Source organism: Bradysia coprophila, assembly GCF_014529535.1.
Source record: "Bradysia coprophila strain Holo2 chromosome IV unlocalized genomic scaffold, BU_Bcop_v1 contig_106, whole genome shotgun sequence".
Classification (NCBI taxonomy): domain Eukaryota; kingdom Metazoa; phylum Arthropoda; class Insecta; order Diptera; family Sciaridae; genus Bradysia; species Bradysia coprophila.
In genome coordinates, this window is record NW_023503372.1 from 2,480,395 (window position 1) to 2,505,365 (window position 24,971).

The following is a 24,971-nucleotide window of genomic DNA, read 5'->3' on the forward strand; positions in this document are numbered from 1 at the left end:
AGCTGTTTAACCAACAACAATGAAAATGCATTATCGTGTAATAACTCAAGGATGAACGCGCGGATACACTTTCGAGAGGCTTTCAGTGCTTTTTTCATTAATGGCGGCATTGGCTTCTTGTGTTTATATTCTGAATGACATTTTAAGAGTGGTGTAATGGTAGATGGTTGATGGTCGATCTACGCAAGATCGGAAATACGTAAACAATTTGAATGGAATGTTAAAATTTAAATTATCACTGGAAGCGTTTTAAGATTGAAAACATTGCCGGTAAAGGGATTATAAATCGTTAAAGAACTGTTTACGAAACGTAACCATTTAAGATGATTAACATTATGTGCCTCACATCGTCCGGTGGCTTACCAATCTTTAATCGTAAACGGGGTGACTGTGAAAATGTAAGTTAACTTGCAATCCTCATATTTCCTTTGATGATTCTAATGAATCCTCTTAGCTACCATTCGCAACAATTGGCTCTCTAAACGGGGTCCATATGTTCTGCAAATCTCAGGGAGTTAACATTAGAACAACGTACATGGACGATGGTGTCATTGTTTGGAGAGAGTTTGAAAATTGTGTAACAATGATTGGTGCTGCAAAAGGAATAACAGAGGACGTGTTAAACAATCTGCTGGAATATGCATTTAATGCGATGATATTTTGTGTCAGTTTAAGTGAACTGAAACATAACAAAAATGTGGAACAGTTGAAACGAGAGTTGAAGGTAAGATGAAGAAATTCTTCACCAATTGATTTAGAAAAAAATTTAGAAACTCAGGTAAATCATCTGCTAACGTATGTGACGACCAAAATAAGCAATCCTCTTTAGGTAGTATGGCTTTATACAGAAAAATATATGTCAAAACAAATGAAGTAATAGATTTAGTATAGATCTCAATATGTAGCAAGTACTTAAAACTTAAATCAGAAGAAGTATCAGACTTGATTTGATGGGTTAAAGTGGTCATATTTCATCGTAGATGCTTCCAAGCCCCATAAGACCCCATTCGCTGAAAGTACGTGAAATTTCCTTTCTAGTGACACCCCACACGACCTGGAGAAATTTCAGTCCGAAAAGTGCATGTTTTCGTTTTTTGGTCACCTCCCATTAGCCACACAAGCTTCGAATTTTCTTTTCGTGTCTTTTTCATTTATCTAATATTTTTACCATCAATTGCTGATTAGCAAGTCTGGTCATCTAGACGAATCCACGCAATTCTTGCTCCAATTGATTTTTCTTTATTTCAGTCATATTTCCCTATTTTGGACAAACTGCTAGAATCTGCTGAAACGGACTTCCTAAAATTTAGCGACTGCATTTTAACAAATGAAAACGCCCAAATTTTGCTTCGACTGAACGAATTCAGCGATCAAATTGGATCTCCATTCTGTACTGTACTGCTGCATCATAAAATATTGGTCGGCACCGAAGGTTGGTGGGATCTGGATGTGGTCGACAGAAAATTGCTCATTACAACCATTCAATCATCGAACAAACCATTCCCCGACGTGCCAGTATATCTACCGAAAAAGAACCCAAACATTGCGTACAGATTCGTCTGTGTTGCCATCCGGCAAAACATTAGCGTTTGTGTTCTATGCGGTGCTGAGCCGCAGTACGCGGATATCGAAAATTTAGCCAGACAAATTTGGAAAAATGACAATACTACGATGGAGAATGCAGAATTGACTTATCCACGTAATTTACCGATCGATCTGAAATTGGATCAGGGAATTTTAGGGTGAGTGAAGGATGAGTAACAGACGAAATGTAGTGGAAATGAAGTTACGAGTTCGCAATCCTATTAGATTGATTTTGATCAACAAGCTCCATTCAAAGTATGTGATGACGCGAAATTTGCAACAATCTTCGAATGGTAAACGCACTACGGCCGGTGCTCACCGTTTGGATATTTTGCGGACTTTTTTCCATCAGGCTGTGGACACTATCAATAAATTCTTGGAGACTCCATCCGAACAGAATGGTAAAATCGTTACATCGTTGGAGTCTTATTGGTGCAGTGATTATCACAAATGTCATGCTTATGCTTTTGAGGATAATTTGATTTGTGTTTTGTATGTGGCGGCTATACCAACGCATAATATGAGGTAAAAAGACGAGACGTTTTTGGATTGCAAATTTTTTTAAATATTTTTTTTTATTATTTTCTAGAATAATAACACAGAAAACATTAAATTTGATTATCGCAGAAAAGGATATTTCTTGGTAAATATATAAGGTAAAAGCAAAATAAAATGATCGAGTCTGGTTTTTGACAATTGAATTTCAATTGTCAAAAACCAGACTCGATCATTTTATTTTGCTTTCATTTTATTTATCATAATAATAATTTTACAAACTTATACTCACTTTTTAATAGAATTTAATAGAATTCTCTCTTTATTGTCCTTTATTACATTAATATAAATTTTTTTATTTTATTTATTGTCATTATATAATTCTTTTTGTAATGCTTTGCCATTGTCATTTTTTTAAATATATAAATATATTTTTTCATTTTATTTTTTTACTTATTTAAAGCTGAAACATTTATAAATTTCAAATAAAATTTGGATTGGTAACAAACATATTTTTTATTTTAAAAAAATTAACCAGAAATATCACTGAGTTTAATAAATTTTCATTGGTAAATGAGTACATGAGTCTGAAATTGGAGTACAGTACAACGATTTACAGATGCATGGAATTATTTTGGGAAAATGATTTTCATATATTGTTCCATGTTTTAGAAAATTTGGAAAATATTTAAAAATTAGAAAAATGGAAACTTTTTAGAAAATTTGGAAAAATGTTTTCCCAAAAATAGTCCCTGTATGTCCTTTTAATTCTTCGTAAGGTTCGCTTCAGTATTCATATTTTTAAAGCTGAAGTAAAATTCTCTGTTATGAGGATCGTTGTCGTTGGGTGCAGAAAGCTTTCAAAGAAATTGAGAAATGTCATGAAAATTCAAGAAAATATTTCCGGAAAAACAGACAATGAATTAATGTTGGTCATTTTTGAACATCCACACTTTTTCATGGGTTGATATACTCTTTACGGTTGTGACTTCACTATTTGAAGGTTTTTTTTGAAGCGGACGTCTACTCTAGTAGATAATTTGATCTTTCCTAGAAGGAGACTGTTGGCAGACTGTTAAAATATGGTGTCTCGTCATATCATAAAGTGTTTTCTGAGAGGAGTTCATTTGTATGGAAAGTTCGAGTCAATTCCATTAATCAGATATACGAGGTACATATACTGTAGCAACAAAAATTTATCACCTCTCGGTGTCATGTGCACTCAGCTAAATAATGGAATGGTGTATTGTCCTCAAAAGGGTCCTGTTTGGTATCAAATTTTGAGAATTGTTACGGAAAATCTGGGTAATTTTTGAAAATAATCTAAAACTCTACAAAACAGCCAGAGGGGTCAATGCTCCACGAGGTCTCCCTGTCGAGAGAACCTAAAAATTTGACCTTTCGGATTTTTTTTCGGACTTTGAAGTTTGTTATATGGACCATTAAGTGCGTCGTGAGGAATGTCATGCACTGTCTGCTGATGGGTCGATGACACATTGATGTGAAAAATTTTCATCATAAAATTTGTAGATCAACTGAAACCAGTTGGATTCAATATTATAACTGGAAAATCGTTGCACTGATTCACAATTCAGACACATTATGAGTACGGAAAATTGATGTACAAAAGTACACTAACGGAATTTTGAAAACCGACACATTTTCTGTTTCTGCGTTTTACTTGAGTTTCTGATTTCTTTATATAAAAATTCACAAAAAACGAGTAAAACACAAAACAGAAAATGTGTCGGTTTTCAAAATTCTGCGAGTGTAGGAAGCATCTAAACAAAATTGTCTATGGAATTCCACCTAAAAGCGATATAGCAACACAAATAGTCTACATATCAACTAAATTTTCATTTTTTTTTTCTCATACATTAAAAAACAACAACAGTCATCCCTTTGCTATCAAGTCCCTATGTTGCAGTCAGCTGTGTGACCCTGATTTTCTAAAAAATAATTGTAAAATTGTCGTTGAAAGTAAGAACGTTGTAAATTCGAAGAAAGGAGCATGCCTTTCACTCAATGTTTCATAACAGTTGTCAGTTTTCTCGCACACTGCAGAGGGTGAACTGGTTTTTTGGATCAATTTGTTTAAAATTCAGTCAAATTAGTAAAAATTGGGAAAGAAAAACTCATGAAGCTACATAATGTCGAAGACAAAATCGATGACGGGATTAACTCTGTTCAATCACATCTAAAGGAAATGTTTCCGCTTTATTTTTGTACTAACTATAGGAAGGCTTGTTCATCAACATCAACTTCAACTTAGTTAACACTCACACGCTAATTCACTAAATCAAATTGAAATTAATTCAACTACACTGAGATCGACAAGAGACTATTGTGGCCTCGTTATTGGCATAATAGTTGAACGGTCGTCTTTTCGTCAGTTTCTTTCTCAAAATAAGAAGAAGAAAAAAATTAGTCAAATACTTCGATGGCTAAGCTTTCTTTTGAAATAAAAGCTAAATGAACAACGCTTGGAACGACTGTAAGTCTGGTAAATTATTCACAGCTTTAATCGCAAGCATGTGGCAAATAAAAGGTAAAAAATATTCTCTCTTACAAAATAAATAAAATTGTCACGTTTACGATTACCATAATTAAATATCAGGATCAAGAATTTGTGCAATACTCGTATACGTTCCGAAAATAAAACCCAAAATGCCGAATATCATAATCGCAATGTCCTTCCACAGCACCCAGTAGTTTTGTCCTAATTTATTGGGCCAAAACGTTATAATTTCAATTAACGGTGGGAAAATCAATGCCAATGTACTGCTGCTCACAGCACCAACCAACGAAATAATTGGTCCCAGATTCGGTATGATCGCTGCTAGTACGACTATCACAATAACAAAAACCATTCCAATAAATTAACTGAACACCCTGTGATGAAGCAACTTATCAGACTTACATGTGAATACGACCAACAAGATTCGCAAACCGGCATCACTCAGCTGTTGTGACTCTGACCGGAAGAGACTATTAAACCATGGACCAACAATGTTAATAGGCACATAGAACTGCAGACCGTACGACAAGAATATAGCCAATGCCATCATCACTCGAACAGATTGAGCAAGACTACATCATCATGACATCACAAAGCATGAGCTCAATATATTCATTGGTAAAAGCAAAACAGTTTAAGTACTCACATGTCATCCGGTGGCAGGTTTAGCGTTATGCTGCCTTTAACATGGTCTCCATATTTGAGATAACCGAAAAATCCGACAGCTGTGTAAAGGCAAGCAACTATAACCATGCCGGTATTTAGAACACCAAATGGTCCTCTGAAGTCTTCTGGCGTTTTCATATTGTTTTCCAACGGTAACACAACGCCGATACCTTCAAATGCATAGATTGCCGTACCGAAATACAGCGGAAGAGTGGCCCAACTGGAAAATCCATGCACAGTTGATGTCTTTGGTAAGTCTTGTAGCATGTAGTGGAATGTAACCGCAAGACCTTAAAATATTGTTCAAACGTACGTGAAAAACTCGCCGGACATGGTTAAGGATCAAAGCCTAAGCAAAATATTTGATCAGTAAAAGTAGTAGCTGCCTACCTGTAACGGTCAGCACCGATGCAAATAGCGAGACGGGCGTTAAATATTTCAAATTCTTCAGCAAATTTAACGTTATCATTGGCACTAGCATTACCAGTAAATAAAATCGAATCGACAGATCCACAGCTTCAAAATAATGAGCAACAACATCTCTAATGTTAACGGCCACGAACACAAAGTACACACAACAAAAGCCCAATTGAGTAATGCACAAAAAAATATTGATGATTTGCCGGGCTAACGGAGCGTACTTCCTCAATCCAAATGGGCCGGTTTCGAATGCACTCGAGCATACGTCTGGGAAACTTAAAGCCGGCATCTGCTTTCTCCGACATAATTCGTGAGAGCATTTTACGAGCTGTGAAATGTAAGATCAATTGCACTGAAGAATTTTACTTTCGAATCGTTTTGTACAAACCATGTGCATACAATGCGTACATATAGCACCGAGAAGCATTGTGCTAAAGAGACCAACATATAAGCCAGCATTTTTAAAAGCATCTGGCATGGCTAATATACCTGTCCCGATGTTACCTTTAAAAAAGATCAACAAAGGTCCGTTCATATCCCGACCGAACTGAATTGCAAGAAAAAGTTGTACCTTTAAGTAGGTGGATTAGTGTGTCCAGATTTGAAGTCGGATGTTCCAAATCTCGATGTTGAGATGGATTGTAGAAGCGATCGCTTTCATTAGAATCTTTTGATCCTCCTGATGCGGAGCCTGAACCTGTTCATGATAATGTTTGATTGCGTGTACTAAAACCGAATCAACTATATCATCCTACCATCTTCTTCACTTTGTACATCGACCAAAGCCGATTCGGGTGACGTTCTCAGATCAGGTCGTGGAATCGATTGTATTGGTTCTGTGTCTGACGGATCGGATGAGTGTCCAAGTAGTGGTTGACGTTCTAAATTCATTTTTCTTCCCTAAAATTTGGTTTTATTTTACTGTAAGTTCAAACTAGTTTTCGGTTGTTTTAGGTGTGGTGTTAGTTGTCTTAAAAGCACAAACAAAATTATCTGATAAGTGTTGATCTGTTAAAGTAAATACATCAGGGGGTTTCACGTTCTACTTGATAAGCGAAATAACAACAAAGAATAATTCGTGCGTGCCAAGCACACATTTTGCGATAAGACAAATCTTTGTCGAGTAAAGTGCATAGTGTAAATATGCAAGGCTTAGTGAGATACTGTTTAAGTTTACAAACAAACATATGGCAATGGGAAGAACAACCTTGCGTGGGCACTTCTTGTCTAGTCTATCTTAAATAAATGTTGTCGTGCCCTATCTAATAAAATTTCTACCAAATCAATGTAGATTCATCCATTGCCTCACCAGAAATCACATCTCAAACATTACACAAAATGCTGCAGTTTGTAAAGAAATGTTCGGCATTCATTACGCAGCATTGATAAATATGAACTCACACAGACGGAATGCGGGCAGTGATTGATAAATATTTGAATTCAGTCGACCAAATAGTCATGGCCACACGGTAGAACAAGGTCAATGACGCTGGTCTAATGAGATTAGAAATTTACAAAAACATTGAGACAGGGGGAATATGATCATTGAGGGAATACACATGACGTGTTTTCAGGGACTGTTTTTTGAGAAAAACGTTTTGAACTTTCCTAGATTTTCCTTAATTATCGCAAAAAATATTTTTGTGAAAATTTATAAAAATGCGGGAAAATAGGGAAAAATTGGAAAATGTTTTTCCAAAAATAGTCCCTGCGTTTTTTTAACGACGGTGTGCGTTATCGGCATCACAAAAAACCGTACTAAGATTTCTTTCTAGACTTTTTTTCGTCAAAAAAAAAACATTGTTCTGCCGGGGAGCAGTGGTTAGTGGTTTAATCAGTGCCGGGGATTCTGGGGATTCTTTAAGGGCCTTTTGCATTTTAATATCAAAAATGGGCAGTTTTCCGATTTCACCGACGGACCTATTAGTCGCCAGTTCGGCACTGGGTTTTATATATGAATTCCTTCTGTTACAATCGGAAATGAATTGAAATGGAAAAATGTATCGGAATGAACCGCTAAAATAAGATGAAACAAATCGGAAAGCTTAAATTCTTCAACATCTGCCAGTTACAGCGAAAAGTTTTGGTTTTGTGTGTCGAAGCAGCTGAATGCGTCACTTCGATATGAGTTATTTAAAACAAGCAAATTATCAGACTGACGGTATCCACAGTTTAGGTATTGATGACTAAACTCCAAGTGATTCTTTTCGTTTCTGATTAGTCTGCAATAATTCAATATTTATTCAAATGCAATCGAACCAATTGTGTAATGCGAAACAAAAGCAAATATTTTATATTTAATTGAATTGTTAAGTGATAAGGCACTCGATATGCTGTTTTTTAATACATGCGCGAGAATGCAGACTACAGCAAAATGATGATGTCAATTAAAAACTTTCGATTTCATTTCATTTTTTTGTGTGTTAGCCGCGTACACTATTATTATTCTTGATAACGAAATTGTACCCCACATATTTGTTTTTCTGTTATATTCCAGACATATTCAACACAACAAATCAGCTATCGTCAAATTTATTAAATTCGATTAATTTATCTGTACCAAATTCAGAGCTTCCACACTTCAATAAGCTCACGAATTTAGGTTTTAGACAAAAATGTCAAGACTCACGATATCGAAAATAATGTAAAATATTACAAAGCAATAAAGTAAGTAACCCTAGACGGAAAGTGAATATATATTCCTTAGAATTTTATGTATTTTCAGCTATTTTATCAATACCAGTGCGTGGGAGGGTTCGATTATATTCATTCTTTCATTTCCCTTTTTTAATAAAAATTGATGAAGCTCATCAATTTGATTTTTGTTGGTGGGTAAGCACCGAAAATTCAGAGGTGGTGCACACCCATAGTTAAATATAGTCCGATACGTACGTCCCTAAGATTGAGATATTAGAAGAAGAAAACGACTCAAAAGAGAATGGGATCCCTGTGAATGAGGAGGGAATATTCCATTGGATTTTTTTCGTAACAATTCCATTGTATACTTAATAAGTTCAATAATAGCATTTTCGATCGAAGAAAATTTGAATTGATAGGTTCGATTGTGCTTTCCGCATGAGCTGAGAATGGGCTGATAAATTACATTCGTTTAATTAAAAATTGATAAATAGAACACGTTTCTTTGGAATTCAGAATGTATACACTTTGTATGAGTCTTAGAACACTAGTACAAGAAATGACAGTGGAGAAACTGGGGTCGGGTGATTAACTCAGTATATAGGGGTACTGGGTACGGTACTAATGTAATTTGTAAGGAATAAAATTTAAGAAACAGCTGGTCATTTGTTATAGACAGCAACAACAAAAATAAGCAATAGCCTGCCGAAAACGTGGTCTTGCAAGGAAATCTGTGGTAAGACGAATGAAGTAAAAGATTTTCTGATTAATGCTTCTAAAAGGCAAACGACAAGAACAGCATTGTTGAATGTCCATTCGTTAGAATGATTTTCAACTGCATAACTAGCAATAACTAGTCCTGCTTCAGCTGGTCAACAATGTAATGGTTGTTGGATTTTCGTTTATCAAACTGTTCATTTTATATTCGTGTGGGTGTGGCGAGTTCTAACCGATAAACAAACAATGTAATGTAACACAGACTAGCTGAAGCGAAAATGAAACCAGCTGTTGCTAGTTATGACTATCTTTCTTCGCTCATGCTCATGACAATAACGACCACTTTTTTTGAGCAACCCATGACAGCATGGAAAGGACTGGATTATGGGTTAGTAGTTTTAAACATGCAAGAATCTCAAATTAATAAAATAAAAAAATAATTTCAATTCATGCAATTCCTTTAATCTTACTAGCATGCACAAATAAAAAAACGTAAACTTACGATGATAAAGTCGTTAAAAGAAATGTTTTTAATTGCTGGGATAAATGAAATGATAAGCACTGCACGTTGTCAGTTATTTCCTGGATGTTACTGGTTCAAAACAAATTTTTAATTATTAATCAATGACTATAACGGCGCATCATTTAGGAATGTTTTACAGATTAAACATAATTAATCGCCGTTACCTACAGTTCTAGTTATTGGCCCGTTCATTATTATTTTTACTAGTTTCGCAGGGGTAAGCTGTGGTCAGTGGCAAGAAAATACAAACTACATGGACACTTTGGCCAAGTTTCAGTGGCGTCCAAACGAATTGGCGCCGAATCTTCCAGAATGTACATTTTGCGTCTAGGTAGGATGAAACTTTGTAGGGAAAAATTTAAAAATTGTACTTGCCGCCAGAAAAGCCAAATATTTCAGAAGAAATTATTAGAAGAGTCATTATGCCAATATGCCATTCATAATGAGTTGACTGATTAATCAGCACGGTCACTTTATATACATATACATATTTCCGCCGAAACCTTCACTCGGTCTTGAAGTCAATAAATTGATAAGATTTCAAATGAACGGCATATATGTGTGTACACATTCGCGATAGACATTATGGCAAATCATACAGTGACATATTGTCTGATAAAAAAAATTTAAGAATTTAAGGCTTAACTTAAGTATATGGACTGGTAAAGTAAATATAAATAAAAGCAAATCGCACTGCAGCTTCATGAGATTATTTACGGTAAACATTTAACATAATAAATCTACAAAATAATTGGATGTAATTGAAGCATATTGAATATAGCAAGCAATACACATCGGAATTTCCTGTGTCTACAGTGAAATCATTTCTCAGTCATCGAACATTTTAATTCGTCGAAATTGTATTTGCGGGCAATTTATTTTGTGACGAATTGTTGTTCATTATACCTGTAAATTCTTCAACTTCGTAATATCCTCCATTTGTTATGAACTTATTTTATGATACAAGTTGATCCAAGTGTTTTTACTGCAATAGCTTCCTTCCACTTTATAGACACACAATCATTTGATGATTTAATTGGCAACAATTTTGCATTTATTCGTTTCCACTGCCAGCGAATGTTTATGACAATGTCACTTGAATCCTTAATTTAAAAATGAACGAAAAACTTAAACACGACTACAGACTACGTAAGACGGAACATCCTTTGTGTTTACTTCGAAGAAAGTGAAGAAAGTGCTGTGTTTGTTAAAATGTTCTCAACAAATCGATTCAGTGGATTTCAGTGGAAAAGTACTGTCAAAATAAGCTGGGCGAAGCCGCTGGAAATGGAAGCCGTGTGACATGGTTCTCATTGTTCAAATAAATAAAATCAGTGAAAACTAAAAATATGAAACCTGTTGCCATACAGTGTTTAAGGAGAGTGATTTTTGACCACTTTGTTTAAACTGGTCTCGGGGTCACACGTCAAAATGAGAGAAATCACATACAAATTTAAACTGGGCTCAACTCTCAATTTCTTTTTTCATTGATGAATATTTGACAGCTGACCCCGAGACCAATTAAATTTAACTGGTTTTCGCTCTCCTTAAACACTGTTTCATGATTTGAGAGAAGGAAATATAATTCAGACCAGTTATTTTAACTTGCTTTGCGGGATGTGTCAAAATAATATGTGGGAAAATGCAATGCAATGACAAGTCCAGCAAGGCAAGTTATACTTCTATGAAAATGAAATCAGCCTTTTTGTCTGTATTAGTAGGATAATGACTTGGAAAGAAGTTGTTTAAGGAAAAGTCTACCAGAATGCTTCTTTTAAACGTAACCTTACTTTAGCTGGCTGCTAGAAATCTCGTTCCAGAGTGAGATTCACAACGATACACAAAATGACACATTTTGTATGAGGAAAATGTCGCTTTGCGAGTCATTGTGAAATGTCAATCAATGTGAGCAACTTTCTTGTAGAACCTTGCCCGTGATTCGCTCTCATTATCACAATGTATAGGTATGTTGCAAGGTTATTTCAGCTGTTTATACGTACGTCGTCCATAGAACCATAACCAACAAATTATTTTTTACGAAATGATCACAAAAGCGTTGAGGTTACTGTTCTGAGGATGATTTCGTTTGTTTTCGGCTTTTACAGTAGGATGTAACAGATCTATCGGCTTCACTTCAATGTGGCTTCTGTGTGAACTGTCAAAAAATAATCCGTTTACACAGTTTACACCGTTTACACTCCCTGTCAATTGACGTTGACGTGTCCAACTCTATGTACTGTATTGCGGTGTGTTTTGGTTCTCTTTCAATAAAACTTAATTAAATTTTCGCATTTGTTTGCATTTACCACCAAATCCGTACAAAATGACAAACATCAACGTTGTATTGAACAAATTCTACGACGAATACGTCAACAACACCCCGAAAAAGCTTAAAATCATTGATGCCTATCTGTTTTACATTGTGCTTACCGGCGTCACGCAATTCTTGTACTGCTGCCTCGTTGGAAGTTTCCCGTTCAATTCATTCCTGTCCGGCTTCATTTCCACAGTGAGCTGCTTCATTTTGGGAGGTATACTTTAGCAAACTATTCATGCCCATACTTGCAAGAGCTAACGACAATCTCGATTTTTCTTTCACAGTATGTCTTCGTCTGCAAGCCAACCCACAAAATAAATCGCAATTTTACGGAATTTCTCCGGAAAGAGGTTTTGCTGACTTTATATTGGCTCACATCATTCTGCACATTGTCGTCATGAATTTCATTGGCTAGGAAGCTACAAGATTCCAATACAAATTGTCTGATTCGAATCAGTGCTAATTATAAGAAGTTCTCTCACAAATTACGAACAATTTTTTGTTGTTTTATTTTCGCTTTATTTACAACGTTCGGATCGTCTGATCGAAATGTTCGACCATTTCTTCAAAATCCTTGTAGCCGGATAATTCAACAGCAGCGGCTTTGGGCAACCATCTGAATTCTGTATGCTCGTCGGACAGTGTTGGATCTTGTTGAGGATTCTTCAGTTCTGCCAGCCAGTATGTCACAATTTTGTCTTGTAGTCGACCTTTATAGTTCACTCGATAGTTAAGGACTTTTACTCTGTCCTTATGAACCACTAAATCCTTCTCAGTGTAACTGGAAAAATGTGAATTATGATTCAGTAAATTGGTCGCTCATGTGCATGAAGAAATCGGTTTACCCTGCTTCTTCGCTCGTCTCACGGAGAGCCGTTGTAAAATCATCTTCCCCTGGATCAACATGACCTAAAATTGAAGATGATGGTCACGATCAATCTTAGTCAACTTTATAAGTGTCTGATGATTTTAAATGTTAAATTGATCAAAGATGAGTTGGGTGTCGACTAAGTGAATTATCGACAAACAAAATTCACTTGCTGCAGTCAAGTGTAGGAGTCACGAAATGAAGTGTTCGTTAATTCGTCCTCCTTTTGATTAGCTGTGCTCTCGTCATCTCGTCACCTCAATACAAATTTCCACCATATCACATTTGCAGTGTCAAAACTAGGATCTATAGTGCTATGTAACCACATAAAACTCAACAAAATGTTGGTCGCTTTTTCAAGTGGCTCTGCCAATACGCTACTTCGGAGGGTATTGGTTCTGCTGATTCTGATGTTTTCATTAAGGTTACCATGCATTATTTGCATGCATGTCGATGTGCTGGAAATACTTTGCAGTAAAAAAATGTCACGAAAAACAATTGGAAATGGCACTTGCATCTCGGGATAAAATTGGCGAGGGACGTGCCTGCTCTAATCTAGGAATCGTTTATCAACACCAGGCGCATTTGTCTATTTCTCGATTGCTTCAAGACCGAGGAGGAATGGGTCGAGCGTATGGCACACCAGCCCTGAACAAAAATAAAGTTTTACCGAAAATGCACCCAAAAATTGATCGCTGTTCTGAATAGAGGGACCCTAGGGGAGTTCAATACGATGGTCCGTTAAGCTGGACCAGATGCTTCCCCAGCCCATACAATTTTTTCCTTAGTTGCATGGGTGTGGGGAAGCATCTGGTCCAGCTTAACGGACCATCGTTTTGAACTCCCATAGGGTCCCTCTATTTAGAACAGCAATCAATTTTTGGGTGCATTTTCGGTAAAACTTTATTTTTGTTCAGGGGGGGTGTGATGGGAACATTGGAAATGCATATTCAGCGGCCGGCCTATTCTGGTTTATTTAACTTAATGTACGGCGAGGCCGAGGATTGCGAACATTTAGTTTGCCACGAAGAACAATAAAGTGGTCTTATAATGCCAGTGATTTGAATTCACTGTGTAAGTTGCGAAGAGAGTCCCGGATTCTGGATTCCGGGAACGTACCCGTGCGGACTGCTATCAATTGATATCTAAAGTTACACAACACTCTCTGACTAACTGCGGTCTTTAGCAAAACGCATTAAAAGTGGTGAAGTCAAAGACTTGACATCCATCTCTTGTTAGACCAAATGAATGACCTGATAATAAAACTTCTGAATTGCTTGCTGTCTGCTAAAGGTTAAAGTTCTTTAAGATAGCAGAAGTATCACATCGGTTCACTTAGTCAGTACTTACAGTTCTTCTCGGGACTAACTGGAACTTTAATGTTCCCTTCATAACTCAACGTCTAATAATCCCAGCAACAATTAACTCTTAATGAAGCGGAACTTCGATGGTAAATAATTCAATTAGTGAACGTGAGGGCCCTTTAAAGGTGAATTTTGATGAATGTTAGCTTCGAATGTAGAATTCACAAAGGATTTACACTTATTCGAACCGTAGATATGCGGGTTTGTAGGTCTGTGGTCCATTCAGACTTTCATGCGATTCTAGTTATCTTTCATTAAATATTTCCAGCAATATTTATAACTGACAAACATAATCCGTTGTCAATTGGAACATTGCAAAAATCAAGAAATTTTTGTATTTACACTCACCCTTCGGTGGCGTCCAGTGTCTGTTTCCGTAAGAAGCTCGTAAGAGTAAATACTCGATTTGTTCGTTAAGTTTGCGAAAAATCAAAAAACCAGCAGCTCGTCTTGCCATTTTAGTTTCGAAAATTTTCTGTTTATTTATCCAATTAAATGATTTTTTGGTTATGAGAATTGTCAAACACAGCTGTTCGCCATGTCTTTGTTTATGTTTTCATTCATTTTCAATTCGGTTTCATCAACACACCTGATGCCTTCAGGCAACGCACTTCAAGCAAAAGTGCTATTAATGACAGCTGCCAAATAGAGTACTATTTTGTATGAAATTTTATCCCCACTCTTTTTACAATGTAAAATTTTGTATGGAGCACTGTCAAGTTTCAGTACCCTATTTAGAGTACCACTTTTGCTTGAAGTGCGTTGCTTCAGGTAAATAATTTGTTTCGTTGATTTGTTTGGCTGAGTCTCGGGGACATGCATTCTTTGATGATTGGATCTATAGTGATGGTCCAGAGGGTTTATCAGTTGGAAAAATATAAACTCAAAACATTGGTTTTTCATTGTAACATTTTTTTTTATATTTCAAAACTTCAGTTGTTATGACCCGACATAATAATTGTTTCTCCAAATAAAATAAAGTTTAAAAAAACCTTCGTCGCATCTTTACTCATTATCTGATTCGGGATCATATAGGGCAGACGCATCGGCGTCCTCATCATCTTCCTCCACCTCAATATAATCCATGTAATCATCACAGCATTCTTCTGATTTTAAAACATCTCTGCAACTTGCCTTCAGAGTCTTCGTGGAGATGGCTTTGTACGTTGGTGTAGAGTTCTCATCGACATCACTCAATGTCTCTTTCAATTTGACAATTTTCTCCAATATTCGTTTATAATCAAAGGTTTTCGGTCGATGAATATCTCTATACGGATCATTCACCAACTGCCCATCCATATCCCGATTGGATTCTATCACATTTTCGTAGAATTGATAATTGGCCTTAAAATAGGAGATCATTATTTCTCGAAGTGCACCAGGCATTCCATATGTATCTGCATTGTACTCCTGCAACATCTCAGCGACAGCGACGCGCAAAGTTTCGTGGACGATAATATTATTGTAGTCACTGACTCTCTTTTCAACATCCACACTTTTATTAGTCCGCGTTTTCTCATGGCCAGGTTCGTTGTAGTAGGGATTCGCATCCATCAGGCTTCGAATAGACACCAGCGTCGACAATATTGTCTGTGACGAACACCAGCTGGGACCTGTACAGAAGTAAACATTTAAAAAAGGAAATTTTCGAGTGAAAAATGATTCCCATGTTACCTTCCCACGTGCCTAGAATACTGAGACACACTTTTCCGTTCGCGTACAGATTTGGACTGAAGCGGACAGTCTTCCGACTCGTTGTCCGATTTTGAACGTCTGGCGGTTTCAGTGGATATGTATCGGGATATCTAAAATAGTCAGTTGAATTGAATGCGTTTGAGATGGGAAATCGTAAATAGTTTTACTTGAGTACAAAGTAGAAAAATCCGTTTTCGTATGGTGTTTCCGGTGGACCGATGAGCAATGCGTGAATCAAGCATATATTGTCTTCATCGGGAACGATATAGATGCCGTCAATGTTTTCTTCGTAAAACTCACGAATATCGTTCATAATTCGCAACGTATGAGTCTTGCCTTTTATCTCAGACGTCATAGTTGAGAATTATATCTTTTTCAGTCTCAGAGCTCTGAATGGTATGATAAATTGACCTTCCAACGGATACTTTACGTAGAACAATGATCTGAAATGATGTGAAAATTTGATAAGAATTACAAGACGTGCCAGCCATTTTCTGTTTTATTAATCGAGCTTTTGTTGTCTTTAAGGTAAAATTAGTTTGGAATCAAAACCAAAGTCAATAATGCTTACACTTTAAGTCACTAACAGCTCAAGTCCGCGACTCAGAATAAACTAAATGTTTCGCTGAAATGAAACGCATAACAATTCGATATTACAAGTAACCGAAGACTAAACCATGTGTTGTGCGTACTTGTATTTTTTTTGTGTATCGAGAGGTAACACGCCGATCCAAAAATGATAAAACGAAGAAAGGAGATGGCACAATTAACGTGCATGTTGAGCGCATATATATCCATTTCGCTTTGAATGCACTAAGTATCATTAGGGTTGTATTTCAGCAAGGTATGTGTCATCAGAGCATTAAAAAGTAATTAACAAACTGAAGGTAGAATTGTAGGTATTTAAAATTGTAAAGGACAACCATATAGTGTATAGTGAACGTCTCAAATTTGACCAGTTGAGTTCTTTCAAAACATCGACGAATTATGAAACATGACAACCCAAATCAACGCACCAGCATTCGCACTGCACTTGACAATGACATGAGAAGCATATTAGGTGGTATAAACGGTATAAACCAAGGTAAATATATGGGCGGGGGTAATTCCATTCAGACGCAGATGGCCCAGGTTTCTAAGCAATTTTGTTATTTTAAAGACAGCGAGAGATGGCGTTCATAGCAGACTTTCGTGCCACTGCACATCTGATTCGGTTGTATATGGCATTACCTCCTCACTATATTTACCTTGGTATAAACGTGTTTTTATAAGTGTAAGTCGAATGTGTGATACACTGTCCAATTGTGGCATCTGAAATTCAAATACAGAAATGCTGGTGCGTTGTCCAAAAAATGTTTACAGCTGTTTGCATTTTAGAAAACTATTATTGTCATGACTCACGGGCGTAAGTTTTTCTTTTTTTACGTTTCACGCACATAAAAGCAATGCACAAGAACCGAAGGTCACGTTTTTTTGATCATAGAATTTACCAGAGCTTCAAAATCCTTCAGTTGTAGCATAAATTTTGTTATACGAGAACCTAAGATAACAGACGAGGTTGAAACAGGCTTTTCTCTTTACGCTATTTTCATTTTTCTATAAATGATCCCACATCATGCAATATGCCAACACAAGGTATGGTAGAATGTCAAACTTTGTATGCAGCGGAGGACATAGCGATCAAGGCTGTATACTTTGGGGAGGTCACGCAGACCGCCATTTTATTAGATACGCGGGAACACACCACTTCTGATGACTTTACATATACAAAAAATTCACCACATCATCAAGACGACGAGAATCATCAGAATAGGTGAATTTTTGTATGAAATCGGCCAATTTATCATCAACTGTGGTGTGTAACCCGCGTATCTGTATCTGCGTGACCCGCGTGACCTCCCCAAGTATACAGCCTTGATAGCGATTTCATATAAACAAACTCACCTCCCATGAGAAATCGCTATGTCCTCCGGTTTGTATGAACAGACCATACCTGGTTTATACTTTCATTGGTAATATGGATTATTAGAAATTATCGCTATAAATTCGATATGAATGTCATATTTTTAGTCTATCTTGCGCAAACAAAACTACATGTCGTTCGTGTTCACACAAAGAAAATATGTATTCTGTTTGTACGAACTCGCATGTACCGATAAAAGGAAGCAACCATATAAATCTGTATCAGAGAAACGATAACAGATGGCGTTGCAGCCGCCTCACCGGTGTGGCGCCATCTGTTATCATTTCACTGATCTGTACCTGATTTTTCGAAGAGACGAAGAGGGCAATATCTTGAATAACATGACAACGTCAAGAGCAGCAGGGTCAAGAGATATGTTTCATGCCCAAAAATCAACATTCGAAATTTAAGGACTGTCGCTGTAGGTTAAACCTAGAAAATAAAGAACACACACGGGGAATATGACGAAATTACATTGATTTCCATAGACAGATTAATTTCGAGTGGATGCATTAAACGTTGGTTAACATTGCAAAAGACACTCGTATAATTTAATCAATTAATCTTTTTTTACTCTTCTAACCAACGTCTTCGTACATTTGAATGAATTCACCTTTCCCACCCGCTAATTATTTTTTTTAAATTCTAAGAAAAAATATGGGTCAAATATTTAAGCCGTCCGTACCATCTGAACACATTTTGGGCTATATTTTCGGGCTGGCCTGAAAATACGAGCCTGCTATGCAAAAGTGTGTTCTATTTTATTACCTTGACTGAAAGTTAATTTATTACAGATCATTTTATTTTCATTGTTCGAATAAAGCCCAGGTTGTGACGAAAAAACTTCTAACCAAAATATTACTCTAAACTTAATGACGTCCTCACATGAGTATAATGGAAGATCTTAAAATATTTTCGGTCTATTTTTGATCATTTCTTGTTGACTCATACAAAATGTACGTGTCTATAGTAGAACTTGAAAATAGACCCAAACGAATCGTATTATTCATAGGATGGAGTTTGTGTCTGTAGTAGAACTTGAAAATAGACTTAAACGAATCGTAATTATTCATTTATGATGGAAACTGTACTCCAGCTGCTGTATATATACTGCATCCATTTCCTATCCAGATCAGTTCATTCTACGACGAGAACGGTTGAAGATTTAATAATGAAATATTTTCTGGTGTTCGCTTGTGTTATCTTCTGTTTGGGAAGTGTAAGTTGAATAAAATTAACGCATTTTTTTTTTCAAAAGCTAAAGCCACAACTCTTTGTCAACGTTATAATAGGCCTATGGTTCACCTGTTTCCAAGCCTGATCCAACATTCGGACTTTTCGCTGGTCTAGCACAGCTACAAGCGGCAGCTGCAGCTGCAGGCAATGCACCTCTGTATAGTAATATGTATAGCGGTTATGGCAGCGGTGTTATAAATTCGAACTCATTCGATTATGTTCATAATATAGTAATTCGAAAATAAATATTTTGCTGCCAGAATGACACTTTCTAAAAGGATGGACGCAACGTTTGATTGACACAGGCAGGGCCTATTTTTGAAAAATTAATTTGCTAAAATTTTCCGAAATTTCGTAAGATTTCCCAAAAAATTTTAACAAAAAATGTAGCAAATTTTGGGAATCCTTAGGAAATTTTGGAAAATTTTAGCAAATTTAGCAAATAAATTTTCGAAAAATAGGCCCTGTGTCACACAGTTACGATCTTCATTACTTCAAGTATGAATTTGGATGTGTAGACTATTGGCAACGTGATGTATATGTCCTAGACTTTCTAAACCGGTGTGAGTCTTTTACAAGATGACAGGTAAACAATCAAATTATCATGTTTCCGATTATGAAAAGTCTCAACTTTCGTCTTCCGCAACCCAACACTTTGTCCTATGCGATTCTTGGATACTATTTGCCGCAACAAAGATGTGACCTTAATGAAGAAAGTTTCCAGACAATGAAGAGTATTAAAGACGAATTTACGCAAACTTCGCTTCGGCCAGTTCGGTCAATCGGTTCAGTTCATGGAATCCTTCTATAAAGACATAATCGTCTCAATACTGTTCGAAAGTTTAAACCGATACCGAGTGAGCTCTTTAAAATTCTATGACATATAACGTCTCCTTTTTCCCATAAAATTTTTTCACTCGAGGCCCCATCTTTACGACTATCTAATTGATAGCCAACTATCCCATTCAAAACTAATGATCACATTAAAAGCCAACTATGGCTAATGAGAATATATCCGAGTACATATACGTAACATTTGTGGCTTACACTTTCATTGGTTGCGTTGGCCAGCGTTGGTGACCAGCAACTCACCGAAAACATGTTACACATTTTATATACTCAAACTTTTTTTTATATTTTGGTAGATTAGTAGTAGGCGCTGTGAAAATGGCTGGACGTGAAAATTTTTGCTCGTCGAATTTTTCTAAATTTTTTAAGTTATTTCTTGGTTTTTGTGGTTTGTTTTATTTCAAAGTTGTTTATGGTTGTTTACGGTTGTGTCCGATTGTTTTCGCGAGCGATTGCTGTTTCCCGAATGAAATTTACGACGGACGGAGACGTAGGCTCATGGGCGGTGAAACGGGACGGTTACCAGCATTTTCTGCTCAACAAGCTGTTCAATGGAATTCATGAATTTGAGGGAAATGGCAAGAAATAGGGGCCGAATACCAATGCGGAAACTAACACGAGGGATATCGAAATGAACTGTATCCAGGTGAAACAGTAAAACTCAATGATGAACGCAGGCTCTGATTCTGGTATCAATATGTTGCAAATACGGTTTGTACCGAATATATGATACTGAACTGATACGATCGGGACCCAGTGCAGCACGGTTCGGAGAAAACTCTGACTCCAGTTGAAGCAGATACGGTTTGTATATGGTAACGGTTTCGGTACGTATGCGATGTAACTTGATGTGTGAGTTGTTGATGCTTTCCAAATGCCATTCTTTGAATGCATCGTTTCTCACAATTTTTCTTTGTCATTTCTTATAAGCATTTACGCTTTTAGTTTGGATGTGCTGTTTTGCCAGCTTTGTCAATCAGATCCTTCACGGATAATCCGGTACGATTAGGAGCCTTAGTCTTTTTTATGCTGTGCATTCGTGAGCAAGTGCAAACAGTTTGCAATTATTTGTGATTTGTCTAGAGTTTTTTCTTTCCGTAATGTTGCGCGCTTCGAGTTTCAGTCTGTTTTGTTTTAGTTGTTGTCGACGTCTGTCAAGTCAACGAAAGTTGAAAAAACTTGCTAACCGCTGACTCGTTGTGTGACCCTGATCAGTGGAATGTGCAGACTGATGCACTGAAAGTTACGCAAAAGAGTGGAAGTGTTACGTAAAAGGGTGAATCTTCTGTTGAGTCCACGTGTGCCTTGGAAGTGGCAAATAGCGAAGAATTTTGCTTCGAAATTTTTAATGATTGTTTTAGCGGGCCTTAGTCGACCACTTGGTTGAAATCCCTGTGTCGTTTCTTGTGTGAGATTTTTGCTTTGGGTTGCCTTTCCTGAGGTATCTAGTTCGCTAGGACTAAGTAGAAATTCTCTAGGGTCGGGCCTTTGCGTTATGTTTCTTAAAAGAAGGAAATCTCTAGAGCCGATTTCTCTAGGACCGAAAGCGTCTTTGCGTTACCTTTCGTAGAAGGAGAAATTCTCTGGGACCGAAAAGAACGCCGGTTGACAGTAACCGACTTTCGTCCGCTTTTCTATACAGGATTACGTTAGTTGTCTTAGTCTTCGCTTTCATCCTTCAACTCTTGACTCGTCAACCGCTTTCTAAACCTTCGTTCACTCAGTGGAAGATATGAAGGTATATGCATCTAATTTAATATTATCTCCATCGTATGTACCTTGACCTAATGACTTCCTGGTGGACTCTGTTTCGATGGGCGCGAAGAACAAAAGAGTGATTATGAAATGTGGAATTAGGCCACTTAATGAAACAATATTATCTAAAGACTGAACGGAACAAACGGAATGGACAATGGTGAGATTAGTGAGAGTCTCCATAAGACAGGTAATTGTAAAGTTATAACAGGTGAGATTCGAACAACTAATTCGTTATCAGGTAATTGATTTCTCCTTGTGGCATTATATTGTGTCACATTGTATTGTATTATACCTCAATATTTTTCGAGCAATGAAAGAGCTCAGGTAGTCGGTTCATCTCCCCACTGCCGTGTAGTTAGTCCGATCACTTTGTCGAGCGACGGTGATTGTTGTTAGATTAAGTTTCAACATACCTCGAGTAGCGATCCAGCGCTGTTCACGGTAAACGTGATTTGTTTAATATACAATGCACGCTTACTATGAACCGGAGAGTAAAAAGGGGGATCCAAGTGGATAAGTCCCACTATCAGCGGTTCAACGTTCAAACTCTACTGGTTATGTGCACAGGCACCAGCTCTTGATATGTCACGGTCACGGTCACGGTCACGGTCAAACTTTTTTTTATATTTTGGGAATATAAACTGTCATTTACATCACCATGAGTGAGAATACTGGTGAAATTATATTAAAACTTATAGTACTAAATTATAAGAAACAAAGACAATTTAAGAAAAATTACCATTTAAATTCTGGAACAACATTTACAATAATCTTAAAAATAAAAAAACAGTCAAGGGACCTGACTCGCCCATCAGGTGGGACCCAGTGTTATACTTCACCAAATGTATGCGCTTATGAATTATACACTACCTGATCAACGTTGACAACAAAGCGTACTTGCTATCCTCGGCGGGAGTACAATATTATCAAACATATTGCTTCCTTTAGTGTAGGCATTGCACTAGGATTGGACTGACACTGACGATTTTTAATACAGGAAGTGCATATATCATTTTCACCTGAACTTATATTATTTACCTATTATTATCACCTTCTTCTTACTCTTGGCCTAACAAAACAACCCTTACGCATTTCTTACTCTTCATGTACTCACTTCTGACTTTACGCGTACCTACTTCTTAGGCGCTCTTGTTAAAAAATACTCCGTCGTAAATATTATTAGCAGCGGAAAACGTACACACTACCCCTTACAGGTCTTTTAAAAAAAAACTGGGAAGAAACTTACTTGAAAATTAATGCGTTGTGTCCTTTCCCTCCAAAGTTTTATTGTCGCACATTTTCATTTAAAACACTCACAGTATTAGTTGTGAAATTGACAAACATTGTGTGTATGTTTACAATAACAAAAACCAATTGAATGATTCCAAATGTTTTGGTAACGAGTACTAGATCAATTTTTCATAATTTCCTTGAGTTTGACAATAGTTATTTACCCGCCACCTTAAAATACAAAGTTTACTCATGAGATAGCAGTAGTAAAAAAAGTTGTGAAAGAGGCCATCGTGGAGGATAGGTCTGGTTCCAAATGAAGTATGTCGATACCTGAAATTACTAATGCTCTATCGTCCCTCATCGGATAGTGCGTGGAAATTCACGCCGTAAGTGCGCCTTCTATTTTAAAACATACCTACTGTGTAGCAAGTCATTTTAAGGCTTAGTTATTTTGTGCAACTGTCAGTTGATAAAAAAATTAAAACTTATGGCGTGAATTGGTGTATGTACTATCGCTATAGACCTTATGATCAGAGCGAGAGTTCCGAAATGGGCGATGCAAGGTGTAATTTAAAAAAACAAATTGTCGGTTTGATGATTTTTCGATTATCATAAAGATACGAGTTAAAGTTACCCCAAAAGTCGCGAGTCTATATTCGTTTGAAAGCTCTTGAAATTCCCTTTAAAATGAGCTACGACACGACTATATTCCTTTCCAGTCACATATTTTAGAAAGCTTTAAGTCCAAAAAAATTCTGAAAAAGTTATAGTATGCCAAATTGAAGCCACGGTCTCTACGATTAATTATCATATACACTTAAGATATATTTTTCCGCACAGCCGGCAGAACTAATCTCACTATGGCTTTGGGACCAAAAAAGTCGGTTTTCACAGGTGCGCATGGGAGCTTCAAACTTCAGATTTTTAGCCCCGTACGAAGTACGAAGGGGCTTATAGGATTACGATGCCGTGTGTAATTGATGGAATTCGAAGCAGACGGTAAGGGCAAAGTGTTTGCCTATGTTCATAGATAACGAATCCACAATAAAAATTTTGTCTGTCCGTCTGTCACGTCGATATCTTGAGTAAATCAAATCCGATTTCAAAAATTTTTTTCCCTGAAAGATAGTCAAAATAGTGAGGCTAAGTTCGAAGATGGGCGATTTTGGGTCGACCCTTCCGGAGCTGGGGCCCAATAAGTGCCTAACTGTTTTTCGACGATATCTCCAGACATTTAAGCACTAAACTTGTAAGTGATACGTCAAATGAAAGGTATTTACAATACGGATCGACAAAAAAAAAATTTATGGAAATCAGATGATTGACTCGTTAGTTAGACCCCTTGGAGTGAACTAGGTACAGGGCGGCAAGCCGTTTTTGCTTGTAGGTTGGCCAAATTTGAACGTATTTGCTTTATTAGATAGGTATTGACCGTACCAATCAGGGAAAAAAAAGTTTATGAAATTCGTTTCACCGGAGAGTGAGCTAGGTCTCTTGGAGTGAGCTTATATGTGGCTACTCGGCCGTACAGTGAAGGTGATGTTTTTTGTTAATATCTCGAGTAAACTTTGACCGAATTTCATTAATTTTTTTTTGTTTGAAAGGTACCAACGAATGTAAAGCAGCCGTACTACTTTCCACCTCCTAACAAAATGGCCGTCGGCCGCCATTTTGGATTTTTGTAAAATCAATATAAATCGGTGAAAATGATACTTACTTAATTTTAGGTCAATTCGAAATTTGTGTTACATTTGAAAGGAACGTCGTACGGGGCTTCGTAATTGCGCTATGCGCAATTTTTAAGACGTACACATTCTGACGGCTCGTTTTTTTTGTATTTTCGTGTTCAGTGGACCATTCTGCATCGAACCTACCCGCAGGCCTTAAAAAATTTAAAAAAAGGTTGCAAAACGCTACACCCTAATGTGTAAGGTGTTCTGCAGCAAGAACTCTGTCGGTATCGACAATTCTGATCAAAAGAATTTCTAAAAACAATGTAAAGTCAAGAATATAGGATAGGGCCGATATTTTGTAATTTTCTTGCGGGCGGCTGTACAGTCCTCGACATTTCAAATGTCTCACTGTCAAATTTTTCTGAGAATTGCATTGTGTCATTGCGAATTTACAA

At 36.8% G+C, this 24,971-nt stretch overlaps 5 protein-coding genes and 1 long non-coding RNA gene across 8 annotated transcripts; 3 read left to right on the top strand and 3 right to left on the bottom strand.

Annotated features, from left to right (window-relative positions):
- The first annotated feature begins 140 nt into the window (after positions 1 to 140).
- Positions 141 to 2,505, top strand: LOC119070882 (protein fuzzy homolog). The gene is made up of 6 exons (XM_037175402.1): positions 141 to 398; positions 455 to 724; positions 1,249 to 1,742; positions 1,810 to 2,109; positions 2,174 to 2,236; positions 2,334 to 2,505. Exons 1-5 carry the CDS (start codon positions 324 to 326, stop codon positions 2,229 to 2,231), a joined length of 1,197 nt encoding a protein of 398 aa, XP_037031297.1. The 5' UTR covers positions 141 to 323; the 3' UTR covers positions 2,232 to 2,236; positions 2,334 to 2,505.
- A 1,377-nt stretch (positions 2,506 to 3,882) lies between these two features.
- On the bottom strand, positions 3,883 to 10,817 carry LOC119070881 (proton-coupled amino acid transporter-like protein CG1139). 2 transcript variants are annotated; one of them, XM_037175401.1, is made up of 9 exons: positions 10,467 to 10,817; positions 9,540 to 9,629; positions 6,439 to 6,583; positions 6,255 to 6,380; positions 6,072 to 6,187; positions 5,654 to 6,011; positions 5,244 to 5,553; positions 5,000 to 5,169; positions 3,883 to 4,927 (listed from the first exon to the last, which is right to left on the bottom strand). In XM_037175401.1, exons 3-9 carry the CDS (start codon positions 6,572 to 6,574, stop codon positions 4,686 to 4,688), a joined length of 1,458 nt encoding a protein of 485 aa, XP_037031296.1. In that variant the 5' UTR covers positions 6,575 to 6,583; positions 9,540 to 9,629; positions 10,467 to 10,817; the 3' UTR covers positions 3,883 to 4,685. The 2 variants fall into 2 exon arrangements, with proteins under 2 accessions (XP_037031296.1, XP_037031295.1); XM_037175400.1 differs by lacking the exon at positions 9,540 to 9,629.
- A 940-nt stretch (positions 10,818 to 11,757) lies between these two features.
- Positions 11,758 to 12,373, top strand: LOC119070886 (dolichyl-diphosphooligosaccharide--protein glycosyltransferase subunit DAD1). Its single transcript, XM_037175408.1, has 2 exons — positions 11,758 to 12,091; positions 12,162 to 12,373. Exons 1-2 carry the CDS (start codon positions 11,884 to 11,886, stop codon positions 12,290 to 12,292), a joined length of 339 nt encoding a protein of 112 aa, XP_037031303.1. The 5' UTR covers positions 11,758 to 11,883; the 3' UTR covers positions 12,293 to 12,373.
- LOC119070885 (bis(5'-nucleosyl)-tetraphosphatase [asymmetrical]) lies at positions 12,373 to 14,618 on the bottom strand. The gene is made up of 3 exons (XM_037175407.1): positions 14,458 to 14,618; positions 12,723 to 12,786; positions 12,373 to 12,658 (listed from the first exon to the last, which is right to left on the bottom strand). The coding sequence occupies exons 1-3, from the start codon at positions 14,564 to 14,566 to the stop codon at positions 12,400 to 12,402; spliced, it is 432 nt and encodes a 143-aa protein (XP_037031302.1). The 5' UTR covers positions 14,567 to 14,618; the 3' UTR covers positions 12,373 to 12,399.
- Positions 14,619 to 15,077: 459 nt separating this feature from the next.
- Positions 15,078 to 23,004, bottom strand: LOC119070883 (ubiquitin-conjugating enzyme E2 Z-like). 2 transcript variants are annotated; one of them, XM_037175405.1, is made up of 4 exons: positions 22,857 to 23,004; positions 15,972 to 16,247; positions 15,784 to 15,914; positions 15,078 to 15,722 (listed from the first exon to the last, which is right to left on the bottom strand). In XM_037175405.1, exons 2-4 carry the CDS (start codon positions 16,157 to 16,159, stop codon positions 15,115 to 15,117), a joined length of 927 nt encoding a protein of 308 aa, XP_037031300.1. In that variant the 5' UTR covers positions 16,160 to 16,247; positions 22,857 to 23,004; the 3' UTR covers positions 15,078 to 15,114. The 2 variants fall into 2 exon arrangements, with proteins under 2 accessions (XP_037031300.1, XP_037031299.1); XM_037175404.1 differs by lacking the exon at positions 22,857 to 23,004 and adding an exon at positions 16,376 to 16,505.
- LOC119070887 lies at positions 18,827 to 19,265 on the top strand. The gene is made up of 2 exons (XR_005086564.1): positions 18,827 to 18,986; positions 19,060 to 19,265. It is a non-coding gene; the product is annotated as an uncharacterized LOC119070887 (long non-coding RNA).
- Positions 23,005 to 24,971: the final 1,967 nt, after the last annotated feature.

Bases quoted from the DNA above. Each gene is read 5' to 3' on its own strand.
- LOC119070882 (XM_037175402.1), top strand. From the start codon at position 324: ATGATTAACATTATGTGCCTCACATCGTCCGGTGGCTTACCAATCTTT. The intron at 399-454 runs GTAAGTTAACTT...GAATCCTCTTAG, and splicing joins AACGGGGTGACTGTGAAAAT to CTACCATTCGCAACAATTGG. The intron at 1,743-1,809 runs GTGAGTGAAGGA...CAATCCTATTAG, and splicing joins TTGGATCAGGGAATTTTAGG to ATTGATTTTGATCAACAAGC.
- LOC119070881 (XM_037175400.1), bottom strand. From the start codon at position 10,499: ATGGAGGATATTACGAAGTTGAAGAATTTACAG. The intron at 6,381-6,438 runs GTAGGATGATAT...TATCATGAACAG, and splicing joins TGTACAAAGTGAAGAAGATG to GTTCAGGCTCCGCATCAGGA. The intron at 6,012-6,071 runs GTTTGTACAAAA...TACATTTCACAG, and splicing joins GTACGCATTGTATGCACATG to CTCGTAAAATGCTCTCACGA.
- LOC119070886 (XM_037175408.1), top strand. From the start codon at position 11,884: ATGACAAACATCAACGTTGTATTGAACAAATTCTACGACGAATACGTC. The intron at 12,092-12,161 runs GTATACTTTAGC...TTTCTTTCACAG, and splicing joins GAGCTGCTTCATTTTGGGAG to TATGTCTTCGTCTGCAAGCC.
- LOC119070885 (XM_037175407.1), bottom strand. From the start codon at position 14,566: ATGGCAAGACGAGCTGCTGGTTTTTTGATTTTTCGCAAACTTAACGAA. The intron at 12,787-14,457 runs GTGAGTGTAAAT...CTTCAATTTTAG, and splicing joins ACACTGGACGCCACCGAAGG to GTCATGTTGATCCAGGGGAA. The intron at 12,659-12,722 runs GTAAACCGATTT...ACATTTTTCCAG, and splicing joins GAGACGAGCGAAGAAGCAGG to TTACACTGAGAAGGATTTAG.
- LOC119070883 (XM_037175405.1), bottom strand. From the start codon at position 16,159: ATGACGTCTGAGATAAAAGGCAAGACTCATACGTTGCGAATTATGAAC. The intron at 15,915-15,971 runs GTAAAACTATTT...TGACTATTTTAG, and splicing joins TTTTTCTACTTTGTACTCAA to ATATCCCGATACATATCCAC. The intron at 15,723-15,783 runs GTAACATGGGAA...ACTTCTGTACAG, and splicing joins TATTCTAGGCACGTGGGAAG to GTCCCAGCTGGTGTTCGTCA.